At 40.6% G+C, this 17086-nt stretch overlaps 1 protein-coding gene across 1 annotated transcript; it reads right to left on the bottom strand.

The window, feature by feature from the left end:
- Nucleotides 1-361: 361 nt before the first annotated feature.
- On the bottom strand, nt 362-17054 carry ankrd55 (ankyrin repeat domain 55). The gene is made up of 11 exons (XM_027141003.2): nt 16230-17054; nt 15006-15125; nt 14502-14632; nt 13179-13288; nt 11518-11578; nt 10135-10263; nt 5268-5452; nt 3769-3936; nt 1728-2365; nt 1557-1649; nt 362-866 (listed from the first exon to the last, which is right to left on the bottom strand). Exons 1-11 carry the CDS (start codon nt 16267-16269, stop codon nt 580-582), a joined length of 1962 nt encoding a protein of 653 aa, XP_026996804.1. The 5' UTR covers nt 16270-17054; the 3' UTR covers nt 362-579.
- Nucleotides 17055-17086: the final 32 nt, after the last annotated feature.

Consider the following 17086-nt stretch of genomic DNA (forward strand, 5'->3'; position numbering starts at 1 on the left):
TAGATATAATATCTTTTGCAGCTTTGACCCCCTAGTTATGAAAACAAATTGTTCTGAAGACAGATTTGTGAGTAACATTTGAATACATTTGAATAATAATTGAAATAATTTTTGTGTTATGTAAAGTATTATTTAAAATGATAATCATCATTTAAGAGCATTTAAAAGAAAGAATTACGATATTCCAAAAAGTACACGCCTATTTATTTATGTTAATTATTTAAAACATTTAACTTCATTTATCAAACTACAGGTATGTTTGTGTAATTATGTAGTTAAACCAGAAATCAAATCATGCACAGTGCATGCCATAGACAAGTCTATTATTTTGTAAAAAAAAATGTGAAAAAATAGCCTGATAGCATCGTAAACTTTATCAAACATTATAACAATGACAAATCATTACGATGAACCGCCTCCTTTTCAAGTCTTCATGAAAATATACGTCAACAGTTTACTGACAGTCCAAAGAATCTAATAAAACCTGTAGTTTTTTCAAGTTTACAGATGGAAACCAGTTTGTATGTGGCTGAAAAAAAGTCAGCCCTTTGTTTTTGTTAGCAGTATACTGAAAGTGCATCAGGTTCTTCTGTCAGTGTTATCCTCAGTCATCTTCGGGAGTGTTGGCGGTGACGGGCTTCGCTTTCTTTGGGGTGGGATAGCGGGAAGAACTTGCATGTTTCGCAGAGGCTCGGTGGTTAGAGGAGCGGGAAAGGAACAGAGAGATTGGCTCTGATGAATGCCTGGTCTGTGACTCTTAGACGTTACAGGAGGCGGGAGTCCTGCCAGACTACGTCCCAGAGAACTGAGGGGTAGAGATTTGGACTTTCTTACTCCTTGAGAGACTTGGTCAGGTGGCAAAGAGACTAAACAAGAAGAAAAGTAATTGGTGAATAATAATAATACAATAATACTCTCATGTAGCATTAATACAAAGGAAAATAATTTCAATAAAAATGCTAAATGTACATTTTAACCATCCAAAGACTATGCAGACAAATGCGTCACATCCATGAATACATGTTTTTATTGAAATACTTCCCAACACCAATACTGACACAGATAGGTAATGAAGGGCATCACAGAATTTGTCATTTAACAATGAACTCCTCAGATTTATCGTTTGTTGTTATACCGTTTAACCATTATGTTTAACACAGAATGTGAGGGTGGCCAACCTGAGCAAGAAGACCAGCGTCAGCAAGTTCAGACACTAACTGATCCACACTTGCTGATGATGATCTGCGATGTAGGTCAGCCTCCCTCATGCTCTTATTTAAAAATACTTAAAAGCAACAATTTTTAGCCGTATACTTGTATATTTAGAAAGATTGTGTAGTTCTGCTTCTTTGCTTGGCTTGGCATTGTCAAGGTTGATTGTGAAATACTTTCAGTTCACTGTTATTTTGTGTCATCTGTTTGACGACATACAGTACATTAGGCATAGTGCCATGTTTTACTGCATATTGGTATTTGGACATTTTTACAAGTAGGTGTAAATGAGAATGGAATTAAGCCATCAGTATTGAGACATCCCAACTGATGATATAGCTTACATCTGTGAGTGCAGTGGTCACGAATGGGAGCCAAGCTGTTTCGTGTCAAGGCCGAGTCTCTCATTCGCAGTGGTACCAGATGAGTATTTGCAACTGTTCAAATGGAAAAACAGTCATCACATGTGTGCTGTTCAAATAGCTTTAACATTTGATGTGGTTATTGTTACTCACCTTGGTCAATTCTCTGGATGTAGGGTATGTGGTTGGAGCAAAGTACATCTATAGGACTCTGTGTTTCTTGCAACAGTTTATCCGACATCCTGTCAGACGGAGGTGACACCCAAGCCTTGTGGTTTAGTAACTGAATGGATTCTGTTTTCCAGTGTAGAGTTGTGGCCTTCTGAGCCTTTGTTCTGCTGTCAAACAGGTCATGTTCACTCTTGCTCTTCTGCGACCTGTGGGCTAAATGACTAACCATCTGGCCTGACACAGTTCTATGTGGTGCATTGTGCAAGTTGGTTAACAAGGAGTTTCCCAGAGTGATAGGTGGAAGACTCTGTGTGCGTATAGGAGGTAGGCTCCTGTGGTCTTTGTGGGTGGGATCCTCAAGCCTTTCGGGTTCGTTAGGCTGTTTTCTGCTGTCCTCCTTGGCTGGGGGATCAACAATGCAGTCGAACATGGTGATGATGTCGTCCACTTCAGAGGTCTCTTCTTGCAGGTGCCGCTCTTCGCTCAGCTCCCTTTGCTGTGTGGCATGCAGTTCTTTCTTCTTTTTACATGAGAAGATTTGGTTCAGTACACGAAATTTGCCCTCTTTTCTGATAGCAGGGTCACTGCTTTGGGAAAGAAGCTGCCGGCTTGATTCAGGTCTGCATGCAAGAAAGATCACAAGATTGACATATGTGTGAAGTTCAGGATTTGCATTTTGGATAAACACATAAAAAAAAAAGTTTATTATGACACATATTGTGACAGCTTAAATGTAACTGTAATCATATTTACCCCAAAAGGGTTTTGAACTGTTTTATTTCTTTCATTTTTTGCTGCCTAGGTAGCATGAGCCAGCTTAATGTGATCTCCTTACAGCGTATACAACACTTTAATTACATTTTTGCACATTTTCATTCAATGGCACAATGGACAAGCAAAATCGAATCGAGTTTGTAGATCAGATGCCGGCAGTAAGAATACGAGTGTTGTTTATGAACTCCAGTTAGAATGGGAAACTTTCTGATGTTGTCACATGCAAATTTCAATTCAGGAAATCCTGTAGTTGTCAGAACTATATGTAGACAAAAAAGGTCAGAATTTCCCTTTAAGAAGAATTTTCAGTCTGCTATACATACAGAGTATTAGGTTAGCTCACTGTGTGGCACATTTAAGCTGAACCTGGGCTTGACTGCTACCTCCTAAAATAGAGGAATACATAATCAGAGCCCAGTAGTAGCTACTAATCCTATTCGCAATGAAAATCTAGTAGCCACTTAATCATTCAGTAAACATTTCATATCATTGATATGTGAGATAGCTGATCAATGAAGGATAAAACCAAATAAATATAATTTTAGTCCTAGGTCATCCATAATAATGTCTTTAAAGCATTTCTTTATTTTCTATAGTTTCAAATAATATTTAAATAAATTCATTAAATAAAGTATTTTGCTAAAAAGCAAATATATATAATATTCCCTATAAATGGAGGTTTTTGGGGCACCTTTTTATTTGATTTCTTTTATATTTTGAGTCTATTTTACTATTTGAAAAGTTTATTATTGGACAGAGTTGCATTTGCTTTTACTTAGTTTGCTGTTGAATACAACTGAGTAGTTGAAGGTTAAGTGCCTTGCTCAGGGGCCCATGAGTGACATTGTGGTTACACTGATTTGAACTCATGACCCAGTCCTAACCCAAAGCCTTGATTTATAAACATTAAGACCATCATCAGCGTACCATGACTATCACTCATACTTTCCACATCATGTGCATTTTTCTCACTTCACCACTTTTTGGGCTGATTGTCTTTGTTCCACTTGGTTAGAAGAGCAGCTGTGTTTCCTTTCTGAAAAGGGTGGATGTAATTTTCACCTGGCCATCTCTAGCTATTGAATCACTCAATATACTACCAAGTACTAAAGTAAGAACTGAATTGACTTAAATTGGCACGATTAAAGATTCCAAGTTATAGTTAATGCATTCACAGAGAACACAATAAAAATTGATCTTGCAATATGGGCTTCTTGTTACAGGATACCTTTTAAATATAAACTCTGACCTGTTGTCAGCAGAGAGCAGTTTGATGCAGGCAGTGTGGCCACAGTACATGGCGTAAGTCAATGGAGTGTTCTCATTGATGTCTCTTGGCCCAGGCTCCACACCGAGCTGCAACAAAGCTTGCACACACTCCTCCTTTCCTGCTGCGGCTGCCCAGTGCAGTGGTGTCCTAATACAGGTTTTGAAGAAAGAACAATAGATAGCACAAACATTCATGTGAGTCACACATTATATTCACACATAAAATGACTGTAAATGACCACTGAACATAGTTAAATCAGATTAATGTGAAATAAAATCAAGTGTTTAACCATGGGCTTATGCAATTCAGCAAAACAAAAGTTAACTGGCATCTAGTCACTCTTTGTAGCCACTTGTTTTAAGATACCATAGTGCTTCAGTCCATTTCCCATGACTTATAAACATAAGAGCTGTTGCTCAGGGATTGACTCACATCTGATGACATTCTATGTCTGAGTAGGTCAAAATGACTAATTATGTTAAATTAAACCAAATAAAAACAGAAAATATGCCAAACTGATTGGTATGTTATTAAAAAATTTTAATCAATCAGAAATTCTTTACTGTTTCTTGTCTGGGTTTCCTTTGAAAAGTAAATAATTTTCTTCTGGTAAAATAAAGGGTGGTTAAAGAAATTTGGCTTTTGGTACGATCTACACGGTTTAATATATATATGTATCTAACGTCTGGAGATACTGGTGATCTAGAGGTTTACCAGCTCTAGTTGGACTGTGCTTCATGAAATATTTGAACATATTAAAAGGAGATGCCAACTCCATGTGGTCTTTGAGGACAACAACCTCCTCATCAATACAACATTTGTCAGATTGTATATTTATAATCACACCCTCCAGTGTCACCCATATGAGGATGAGGTTCCCCTTTGAGTCTGGTTCCTCTCAAGGTTTCTTCCTTTACCATCTAAGGGAGTCTTTCTTTGCCAATGCTGCCTGAGTCACCTCAGACTTGCTCAATGGGGATAAATACAAACACATTTAAAATATCTCTATTGTTTTTTACATTTTTGTATTATATTAATCTTTTTTTATTATTCTTTATATTATTCTTTATATTATCCTTTTGTTTTATGTTTATGTTCTGCTATGTCAATTGTTAAAAGCGCTATACAAATAAATTTGAATTGAATTGAATTAAATATGCTGTTGCAGTATCTTAATATCCCAGTCACACACAAATCCTTGGTAATTTTCCAGATAAAACTGGCCCATAAGCTGACAGGATTTCCTTTTGAGGAAATGCTATTATCACCTGTAAAATTGAACATCCTCATGGTGTTACAAAGCAAGCTTTCTCTTAGTAAGCATTCTAGTTTAGAAACAGCTTTTTAGGTACATTTGTAGTTTCGTCAGAACATCATTTCTTCTGATGGATTCAGGAGGAAGTCAAAAAGAAAAGGAATTCATAAGGCATACAGTGCAGTTGCGGTGACATGGATCATGAGACACGAAGCTGTCTTACCGTTCATCCACATCCAGAGCCTGCAGATTGGTTTCAGGGACACGAGCAAGCTCGTAGATTATGTCACTGTAACCTGCTGCGGCGGCAATGTGAACGCAGGTCTTGCCGTTCTCGTCATCATAGTTTATGACGGTGGAACCAAGGTGATGGTCGAGAATTAGTGAGCACATAAATCTGCTTCCACTCTGCCAAAAGTATAAACAACAACAACAAACTAGTTTCATTTTTTGTGACCAAATTAAATAGTAAATGAAAACACATTTAACAAACAATATGACACCAGCTTTATAAGATGATGCTGGAATCTCAGGTAATTAATAGAGTGGGAGAGAGGAATTGTGTTAAATGAAGGATGATGGTCTGTGGGAGAATAGTATGAGGTCTGTGACTGTCATAAATCCACAGTGTAATTGTCAGGGATCAGCGCAGACTTATGGCCATGTGTGTTTGTGTTTGTTTGTGTCATGTGATTGCCCCGTCCATGTCTGCTCCTCCCGGTCATCACACCTGTTCCCCATTGTGTGTGATTGTCCCTGTCTGTATATATGTGAGCCGCGTTGCCTTAGGCAGCACGGCTTCATTAATAATAACGTTAGTTCCCTGTGTAGTGTGGATTATGTTTGTCTTCTTCATGTATTAAACCCCTTTCATTTGAAGCTATCCTGCGTACAGGTCTGTCTCCATGCCACCTCCTTCTGGGTCCTGACAGTAATAGTAGGACTGCAGATGTACACACAAACACACACACTCACACACACTTTTTTAAGTGTGTACACACACACACACACACACACACACACACACACACACACACACACACATACTATTCACAACATAAAATAGAATGTAGTATGAAATAATTCAATAAAATAATGGATAAATTATAAAATTGTTATTAAATAGTAATCACATAATGGAGTATTTTAGGTATCCATCCATCCATCCATTTTCTACCGCTTATCCAGGGCCAGGTCGCGGGGGCAGCAGTCTAAGCAGGGATGCCCAGACTTCCCTCTCCCCAGACACTTCCTCCAGCTCTTCCGGGGGAATACCGAGGCGTTCCCAGGCCAGCCGAGAGACATAGTCCCTCCAGCGTGTCCTAGGTCTTCCCCGGTGCCTCCTCCCGGTTGGACATGCCCGGAACACCTCCCCAGGGAGGCGTCCAGGAGGCATCCGAAACAGATGCCCGAGCCACCTCAGCTGACCCCTCTCAATGTGGAGGAGCAGCGGCTCTACTCTGAGCTCCTCCCGAGTGACTGAGCTCCTCACCCTATCTCTAAGGGTGCGCCCAGCCACCCTGCGGAGGAAACTCATTTCAGCCGTCTGTATCCGGGATCTTGTCTTTTCGGTCATGACCCAAAGCTCATGACCATAGGTGAGGGTAGGAACGTAGATCGACTGGTAAATAGAGAGCTTCGCCTTGCGGCTCAGCTCTTTCTTCACCACAACAGATCGGTATATCGACCGCATCACTGCAGAAGATACACCGATCCGCCTGTCGATCTCCCGCTCCAACCTTCCCTCACTCGTGAACAGGACCCCAAGATACTTAAACTCCTCCACTTGAGGCAGGAACTCTCCACCAACCTGAAGAGGGCAAGCCACCCTTTTCCGGCTGAGAACCATGGCCTCGGACTTGGAGGTGCTGATTCTCATCCCCGCCGCTTCACTCTCGGCTGCAAACCGTCCCAGTGCATGCTGAAGGTCCTGATTTGAAGAAGCCAACAGGACAACATCATCTGCAAAAAGCAGAGACGAAATCCTGTGGTCCCCAAACCTGACTCACTCCGGCCCCCGACTGCGCCTAGAAATCCTGTCCATATAAATAATGAACAGGACCGGTGACAAAGGGCAGCCCTGCCGGAGTCCAACATGCACCGGGAACAAGTCTAACTTACTGCCGGCAATGCGAACCAAACTCCTGCTCCGGTCATATAGGGACCGGACAGCCCTTAACAGAGGGCCCCGGACCCCATACTCCCAGAGCACCCCCCACAGGTCATTACGAGGGACACAGTCAAATGCCTTCTCCAGATTCACAAAACACATGTGGACTGGTTGGGCAAACTCCCATGAACCCTCCACCAATCCAGGGTATAGAGATGGTCCAGTGTTCCACGACCAGGACGAAACCCACATTGTTCCTCCTGAATCCAAGGTTCGACTATTCTATCCGAATTCTCCTCTCCAGTACCCTGGCATAGACTTTTCCGGGGAGGCTGAGGAGTGTGATCCCCCTATAGTTGGAACACACCCTCCGGTCCCCCTTCTTAAACAGAGGGACCACCACCCCAGTCTGCCAGTCCAGAGGCACTGTCCCCAACCGCCACACGATGAGGTGTGTCAGCCAAGACAGCCCCACAACATCCAGAGACTTAAGGTACTCAGGGTGGATCTCATCCACCCCCGGTGCCTTGCCACTGAGGAGCTTCTCAACTACCTCAGTGACCTCAGCTTGGTGGATCGACGAGTCCACAACCGAGCCCTCTGCCTCTGCTTCCTCAATGGAAGACATGTTGGTGGGGTTGGATCCTCGAAGTACTCCTTCCACCGTCCGAGGATGTCACCAGTCGAAGTCAGCAGATTCCCACTCCCACTGTAAACAGTGTGAGCAGGGCACTGCTTCCCCCTCCTGAGACGCCGGACGGTTTGCCAGAATTTCTTCGAGGCCAACCGATAGTCCTTCTCCATGGCCTCACCGAACTCCTCCCAGACCCGAGTTTTTGCCTCCGCAACCACCCGGGCTGAAGCTTGCTTGGCCCTCCGGTAACTATCAGCTGCCTCCGGAGTCCCCCGAGCCAACCAGGCTCGATAGGACTCCTTCTTCAGCTTGACGGCGTCCCTTACTTCCGGGGTCCACCACCGGGTTCGGGGATTGCCGCCACGACAGGCACCGGAGACCTTATGGCCACAGCTCCGTGTGGCTGCATCGACAATGGAGGTGGAGAACATGGTCCACTCGGACTCAATGTCTCCAACCTCCCTTGGGATCTGGTTGAAGCTCTGCCGGAGGTGAGAGTTGAAGATCTCTCTGACAGGAGACTCTGCCAAACGTTCCCAGCGGACCCTCACAGTACGTTTGGGTCTGCCAAGTCTGTCCAACTTCCTCCCCTGCCATCGGACCCAACTCACCACCAGGTGGTGATCAGTTGACAGCTCCACCCCTCTCTTTACCCGAGTGTCCAAGACATACGGCCGGAGGTCAGATGAAACAACCACAAAGCCGATCATCGATTTCCGACCTAGGGTGTCCTGGTGCCATGTGTACTGATGGACACCCTTATTCTTGAACATGGTGTTTGTTATGGACAAACTGTGACTATCACAGAAGTCCAATAACAGAACACTACTCGGGTTCAGTTCGGGGGGGCCGTTCCTCCCAATCACGCCCCTCCAGGTGTCACTGTCGCTGCCCACGTGAGCGTTGAAGTCCCCCAGTAGAACGACGGAATCCCCAGTCGGGGCACTTTCTAGCACCCCTCCCAGAGACGCCAAGAAGGTCGGGTACTCTACACTGCCATTTGGCCCACAAGCACAAATCTGCCACCCAATCCACATTGCACCAGCCCCTTACGGTTTCTCCTGCAGGTGGTGGGCCCACAGGAGATCGGCCCCACGTCGCTCCTTCGGGCTGAGCCCGGCCGGGCCCCGTGGGGTAAGACCTGGCCACCAGGCGCTCGCATGCGAGCCCCAACCCCGGGCCTGGCTCCAGGGTGGGGCCCCGGTTGCGCCATACCGGGCGACGTCACGGACCTTGTTTTAGTTTTCTTCATAAGGGTTTTTGAAAATATTTTAGGTATAAAAACCTTATTATTTAACCTGAGATTTGCAATACTGCATGGTCCAGTAATTCTATGTAAAGAAAATAATGACTTCCTATTCATTTCTGATTGTTTCTATAGCAATAATTTACACATGGACACACAGGTAAAGCTGCTACCTTAATTCTCAGGAAAGTCTTTATAGGGAGGTAATACCAATATTTATATAAGCTCTTTAACAAATATTAATCTTTACAAAGAAATTCACATTATCACTATGATCCACAGAACCCTTTCTATTGTAAGTTTGTATTGATATAGTTAAATGATGAAGTGAAGGAAAGGGAGTAATGTTATGCGAACATCACAAATGCATGAAGAACAAATGTTTTATATGTTGATAAAGGTTAAGAATAAGAAATAAATCTGGCATTTTGCCTAATGGGGCTACTTTCAGGTCTTTTGTGTGATTTTATTTTTCCTTGAACCTGGCAACACTGGTTAATGATAGAACACAGTTAAACATAGGTACATCTAAAACTGATAAAAATAATCAACAGTTTGTTACTCTAATAATTCACTCACTAGCAACTTATATGGGGTTTTAGCAGAGAACAAATGTAGTTAAATTGTGAGCATGAATAACATTCAGGTTCGTTTGAATGACTCAGTAATGAGATGCTTGATAACAGCTGACTATTTTAAGCTGACTATATCTAAATACAGTTCCACTTGAAGATCCTAGAGTTTCATATGTTTTCTTGACAAAGATTTTTATAGCAGAAATAAAGTGTGAAAGCCTTTCAACTTAATTTCTTGAGGCTAGGCCATTGTTAAGTAAACATAGACAGCATTCAATTTAACTGTAGATGGATAAAAATGATCATTACATTCATTCTTGAATTAAATTGTAATCTATACCAGCATTTGCTTTCAGGATTAATTCTTTCCATGATGTCTATAGCTTAAGCAATTATATGGCATCATACCTACTCTCAGTACTTTTATATTACCAAACAACTCTGCTATTACTAAAGAACGAACTCAGGAAAATTTTATATGAAACTGTCCAATCATCTGTCAATAAATCAGTGCAATCTTCCTACCTGCACAGCCCAGTGGAGTGCGGTTTTAAAGTCTTTATCGACCAGTGTGGGATCTGCCCCTTTTTGCAGCAGGGCCTGGACATGCTCTGGGCGGTTATGGAAGGAAGCCCAGTGAAGTGCCGTCATGCCCTACAAAGATTTTAAAAAATCATTATATATCTTTTATTACGCTAGTAAACTGTAACGCATCTTAGTAACCCATTATACTGTAAGACTGTATAAAATATACTGGCTTTCAGTCATTATCTTTTAAACCACAAATCTCTTTACTGTTGTGGTGGCTGTTTTGATCTACATATAAATTATCACTACACTGTTTCACACCATGACAGATTTAGTAGATACTGTAGTACATATCCTCTCTGATTATCTCTGTGTATAAATCTATGTCTTTAGCTCTCGGTGAACATAAAATACATGCTGCATTACAGTTACATTCGATTGAGATCACACCACTCTATTTTTGAATGGCGTCTAAATGTCACTGTGCGTGAAACCAGAACCCAGGATGAGTCATCTCTGGGGTTTTAGCAGAGAACAAATGTAGTTAAATTGTGAGCATGAATAACATTCAGGTTCGGCCTGAGTCGTTTGAATGACTCAGTAATGAGATGATTGATAACAGCAGTCAAGTTCTTTTTTTAAGCTGATTATATCTATATACAGTTCCGCTTGAAGGTTTGCGAACCTATTATGTTTTACAATCATTCTTTAACTCATACTCCTAGAGTTTCATATGTTTTCTTGACAAAGATTTTTAATTTTGGATCATTTTGTTCAATAAAAAAAACAAAACAGAAAAACTATAATGTTGTTACATTTTTTTATTGGTTTCTCTATTTATTTTTAGGAATTAAAGCTTCTATTTATTTATTTATTTATTTATTTATTTATTTATTTATTGTAGATTTATATTTATATCAGAGCGTTGGTGAATTCTCCAGTAGGATTGTCCCGAAGGTGTTTTGCATAACAGCAATTCTGATGTAGTGCTGGCTAAAAGAAAAAGCACAAGTTTATAATAATACACTGATTCTAATACAGTATTGTTTTTATACAGTACTAACAGCTTCCACAGGATCTTGTATAGTGAAAACTCCACATAAAAATGCGTATAATAGGCAACAATCACACAAATTTGTCATTTATTTTCTACTTATAACAGCATATGCCCAGTCATCTTTTATTCTTTATTTGTATATAGATATAGATTCTTTTATGGGTGTATTTTTGTATCATTTAGGCTTAATGTAAGTTTAGGATTAATGAGGTCATGTAACACACTGAGTATTAAATACCAAAAGGGATTATTCTGGAGTAAGTGATTTGTAAGATATTATGATTATTTCACAAGTACTATAGATGTCAGTAAACCTTTCTCACCTCATTGTCTTGATGGTTTATTTCACACAGTGTTGATTGTTGCAGTAACACGGCCATGAGTCTGTGAATGACAGAATTGTGTGATACTGTCTGGAACATACAATAATCATATTCCATATACACTATATGGGCAATAGTTTGAGGAAATGACCTTCACACCAATATGTTGGAAACACATATTTGTACAGAACAACTGTTTCCGGTTTTATCTGGAAAGAACTGGTTGTACTATAGGTTCAGGTATTTGTTTCAACAAGCTAAAGCCATATCAGATTCTGCAGAAAGCCAAGATTATCTGATTACACAAGTAGAATAAGGTGTGGCTTCTGCGTAATTTTAAATGAAAACTGTCACCGTAAGCAGCCCTGAGACTAGACATACTTGGCATAACATTTTTGTATGCATTGTATGCTCTAGCATTCAAATGACCTTTCACTGGAACTAAAGGGACAAAACCTGTTCAGCATGATCATGCCCCAGTGCCCAAGGCCAGTACATGAAGACATGGTTAGCTAAGAACTCGTGTGCCCTGCTTATGGCCTCCTCAATCAACATCAATGCCTGACCTCACAAATGCTCATGAGGTTGAATGTGCACAAATCACCACAGCCACGCTTCAAATGCTATTGGAAATCCGTTCCAGAAAAATGCATGATATTATAACAGCACACAGGGGACTATATTTGGATGTGATGTTGAAGTGTCCACAGACTTTTGGTCATATAGTGTAAATAGACACAGTGTATTCACATGTTGAAAATCATACACTTGCTGAAATATTAACTCTGATCTTTCATATCAAACCTACACTCGAGTAGGCTTTATTAGTCATGTTTTTCACAGGGTTCCCTAGTTGAGAAATCTAATTGAAAAACACTTATGTTCACTCTAATTGTCTAGAGACTGCAATAAATCTGCACACACTGCTCATTATAATCACTGCTAGTACAGTGGAAACAAGCTGCCAGACAGACAGAGAGAAACAGGAAGTCTTACTTAGGGTTTCTTTCTCACACACCAACACCTAAAAGCAGTGGTGTGGTCTTGTAACAGTGCTGGGAAAAGGCCTGTCTTTTTCCCTTCCTGGCGTTATGGGAGAGTGCTATTGAATACACTGCCATGCAGAGCAAAGGTCTCAGGTTGCTATAGGTACTGCATATATGTCCCAGTGAGATTGTTCCCATTTGAGGAAGGGAACATTCATTAAGACACACAATGAATCTTGGCCTGATGCCTCTGATGTACCGACCCAGCAGCAAGGTCTGCTAAAGCTTGCTTTTGGTTCCTCTTGTCCACTTTGGTTTCTAAATAATTGTAAGGCAGTTCCTTAAAACAATTCAAACCAGTTCCTTTAATTATTTGTAATATTTGTTTATGTTAACATTAATCCATGATAATGCTGAGAAATGTTTCAGTGTGATCTTTTAGAGCTTAACATTCCCACCTAAACTGTACCAACAGTAAAACAGCCACATATTATAATCAGGCCTTGATGACAGTTAAAACATGTATAGCTTTAGATTGAATTCACAAATCATATTGCCCTTGTATAAAGATGTCTAGCTTCGTTGCAAAACTTCCGAGAACTTCACATACGTTCCTGTAACATCCGCTATGACGCTAAACTTTATAAAGGAAAATCACAGCTGTTGGATGTGTACCTGAGGTCGACCTCAGCTGTAGCAGCATGAAGAGGTAAGCGACCGTTCTTATCAGGGATGTTCTGTTTTGCTCCATTTCGCAGTAAACACACACAGCCTTCTAGCCAGCCCTTTGAAAGATAACATACAAAATCGTGTCAGTGATTCAGCTGGAAATGTCAAGCAGATGGTGAGAGCTAGCTTTTCTTCTGATGATTTTATCAGGTGAGTCAGGTGGTGGAAAATTTCAGAGCCCATTTCAAATATTAGCAAAACATACATAAACAAAACCGTCGTTGATCTTTTTTTATTTTTTATTTTTTTATCAAAACTACAATTTACATTGCTGTTGATATTCTGAAAAAAAAAACACTGAAGTAATTTTAAGCTTCACTGACTTGCCTAAATCACATAAATGTGTAATAATCTTATAATCGCAAAGATATTTCAGATGCCTAATTACAAAATACTTTTCTGTGGTTACTTCATTTTTGGCTTCTTTTTTGGCCCAGTACTTGAGAACAGCTGAGTTTCACCTCTTCCTAAAAAAAAATCACAAGGCTTGCATACTGTAGTTTCTACAGAGTGTTAAAAACAGTTGTTTGCAATTCTCCTTGCAGACAGAAGATGGCTCCAGAAATTGCACATTCACTCTTTTTAATGCTTTAAAGCTTACGTTTTGAAAAGAAAACTTCATTATTGGCTCTAAAACCACAGCACAGATCTTAAATTCTCAAATCTGATTGGTTAAATAAAGATTATTGTAGTAGGCTGTAATTTGTTTCCTGTAGCATAATATAACATAAGTTTATATTACTGCATTCAATATATTATCATTTCTATAGCAGCAACTTACACAGGACCTCGACTGGCTTAAATATGTGCTTTTATTTAACAAAAAAATAGCTTGATCTGGTGAAGCTTCTTTTAACATTTTTAAAAATATTTTTTGGATTTTGCACAATACAACAGTCAAAACCGTCCTTTTAGGTGTTCTGCAGGGGGAAGTGTTCAGTTCACTCTAGAATTGAAAGTTCTACATTTCTTGATAACTTTGCATTGCAAAAAAAAGAGGATGTTTATATCTGTTATAGGTCTGTTATACTGTTTTGCTGATGAATGTAACTACAAATTGCTTTTTTTTTAAGCATTATCTTCTTTAATTAATACATTATTCTCAAATTTTAAGATGTACTGCTTTTTAACATCATTCATTTCTAGTAAGAGTAAATCAGCTGCTACACTGTCGTTGATTATTGTCCTATATCAGCACACCATCTCACATTCTTTTCCTTACATAAAAAGTACAATCCCAAAGTGCATCCCACAAGCTCTGGCTATTACCAAGTATGTAGCGAGGGAAAGCGAAGTCCTGCCACAGGCATCCTGAGTGTTGATCGATGCACCCATTTTCAGCAACAGCTTAACTGTATCCACCTGTCTCCCAGAGACGGCATGCATCAGCGGGGTCGAGCCTGAGCCAAAAACATAAGCAGAAGATAAACTTGGACTTGCAGGCCATTTCTACCTCTGCAGATGAGCTTTTTGGTACCTCGGTTCCTCATATTAATTTATTTTATCTAAATGTATTCAGTAAATAACAATAACAGTAGCCAGTGAATGCAGCAGCAAAGTGCATCAAATGCTCTACATTTGCTTTCTATTATTTGTTTTCAATTAACTTATTCCAGCATGATAAAAAATATAGTACTGGACTGGGCTTTGAATAACATCTTACAACACAACTCAATCTGGCACAGTCCTGTATGTTGCTTTAAACAATGAGATAATATCTTAAATAAAGAAAGGGTTTTAAGGTAGTGGCCAGTTAGGGCATACTGTACATGCCTTCACTATCACAGCACTCCAGAATTGAGGGATCCTCACGTATCGTGGCTGTGAGACTGTTGACGTCCCCTGTAGCCGCTGCGTGAAACACCACATTCAGGTCCACCTCCTCGGCACAGTCTGACAGGGACAAAATTTGCATTTACATGAAATAATTTGGCAGAATTTTATATATTTTATAAATTAACTTCAGATTTCTTTCTTATTTTCAGTGAGATTGTTAAATGACTAATTAGATTAGATGACATAGGATTCAAAATAATTTCTTGTTTGAATTTGTTCCCATTGGTCAGTTGTATAACAGAATAAAACAAAAAACATGGATAGAGTTAATTTACCCAAAGTGAGCAGACTGAAACACTATTTAAGCTAAAATGGGCTAAAGAAGACTAAACATACTATCATTGCAGGCCATTTAGTCAGAGCTTGTCAATGAAAAGGATGTTGTTGATTTAGTGAACAAGAAGATAGCAGAGTTTCCTAAGGTAGGTCTTCCTTCACATTGCACTCATACTCATAATGGACATGTTTCATAGCTGGTTAATGTGTTGTAGGATGGGGAGAGGGACCCTGCATAGATTCCTGTCCTGAGACCACAGACAGATTTACTGATCTACCCCTGGCTGAGGTGGATCTTAAACCTATTCCTTGAACACTGGGTATATGCAGGAATACACCTTGAATGGGATGCCAGTCCATCTCAGGACACCATGCACACCTACAATCACACACTCGTTTATACCTAAGGGCAATTTAGGGGAGTCAACACAAAGTTATAGTCATGGTGATCATACATACAGTACACTACATATACTGCACATAAAAGTTGTATTGTATCATTCCCTTTACTGCAAAATGTACAGGGTTGAAATAATATCTAGTTGACTCTGAAGTCCAGATGGATACGAATGATTTTGTGTCTGTAGCCAACTGAAGGCACAGTTAGTCAAAAGTACAAATCCCCTAAAGTGTCCAGAGGTTCGAGCTTCAGGCACAGAAAATCAAATTATCGATGCAGTGGTTTTGGTGCTGATTATTATTATCTGGGAAGGTTTCATACTCCCCAGCCCTAATTTTCTCTTCTCTCCCATCAGTAACTGATCAGGCTGAGCAGCTACTGATGCGAGCCTGGCGTTACCATGGCAACAGCAGCAGCGGCTGTGCCCCCCCCCCCCAATCCACAACCCCATCTCCCACCCCAACACCACCCCCTTTCAGCTTTACCTTTCTGCTGGTCAAAAACGGTGGCAGAGGGAAACTCCATGACCGAGGATTACCACCACATAAGGAAAGCACACAGCTTCCAGAGAGAAAGGAGCGAGTGTATCCTTCGTGTAGACTATGGCATGGTGCCGGGTAGTGCTCCTGTTCTCCACTGGATTCCCCTGAGATACTGTACAGAAAGAGATACAGGGAAAAAAAAGAAAGAGCGAGAGTAGAAAGAGAGAGCAAGCTCTGGAGAAGACGGAAAACGCGTGTGCGTACTTCCACGGTAGAAGTTTTACGCGCGCATTCTTGATGTAGTCGAGGCGAGAGGAGAGGACGCGCAATGTCTCTGTGATCGATGTTCATGAATGGGGGATTGCAATGCTCACACTGCGCATGCGCAAAACCACAAGCAGCATCATCAGCATCCCAATGCACCCTGGTGGTGGCACGACCTTATGCATTGTTTTGCCAGATTTGGCACGGGTCTAACTTGGGACTATTTCAAAAACCTTGTGCTGTAATTAGCGGATATAATTTGGAGATGTTATACTTTGAGATACTTTGAAGTGAATTCTGTACAGATTAAATCGCATCAAAGATGGATGAAAGTAACCCCTATCTGGCAACCCTGATCATGAAGAATTGTCTGAATGCTCTGCTCACGAATCACGATATTTGACCTGATCTTATTAATTTTTTTTGTCAATCACACAGTACATGAGTTCTTTTTCCATCAGTCTAGGAAAATGTGTTGAGTGTCGGATCAATTCTCTAACATGGTTGCCAGTCTTCTTTATAGCAGATGCAGTAAGATATCAATAAAATGTATGAGGCCCTATGGAAATTCTTGAATGCACGAATAGCCTACAAAT

This window comes from Tachysurus fulvidraco, chromosome 20 (genome assembly GCF_022655615.1).
Source record: "Tachysurus fulvidraco isolate hzauxx_2018 chromosome 20, HZAU_PFXX_2.0, whole genome shotgun sequence".
Classification (NCBI taxonomy): domain Eukaryota; kingdom Metazoa; phylum Chordata; class Actinopteri; order Siluriformes; family Bagridae; genus Tachysurus; species Tachysurus fulvidraco.

What these genes read in the sequence shown, in the direction of transcription:
- ankrd55 (XM_027141003.2), bottom strand. Translation starts at nt 16,269, where the DNA reads ATGGAGTTTCCCTCTGCCACCGTTTTTGACCAGCAGAAAG. An exon ending in GGAGTGCTGTGATAGTGAAG is followed by an intron (nt 14,633 to 15,005) that starts GCATGTACAGTA and finishes TTTTTGGCTCAG; the next exon opens with GCTCGACCCCGCTGATGCAT. An exon ending in CACTCCACTGGGCTGTGCAG is followed by an intron (nt 5,453 to 10,134) that starts GTAGGAAGATTG and finishes TACTTTTGGCAG; the next exon opens with AGTGGAAGCAGATTTATGTG.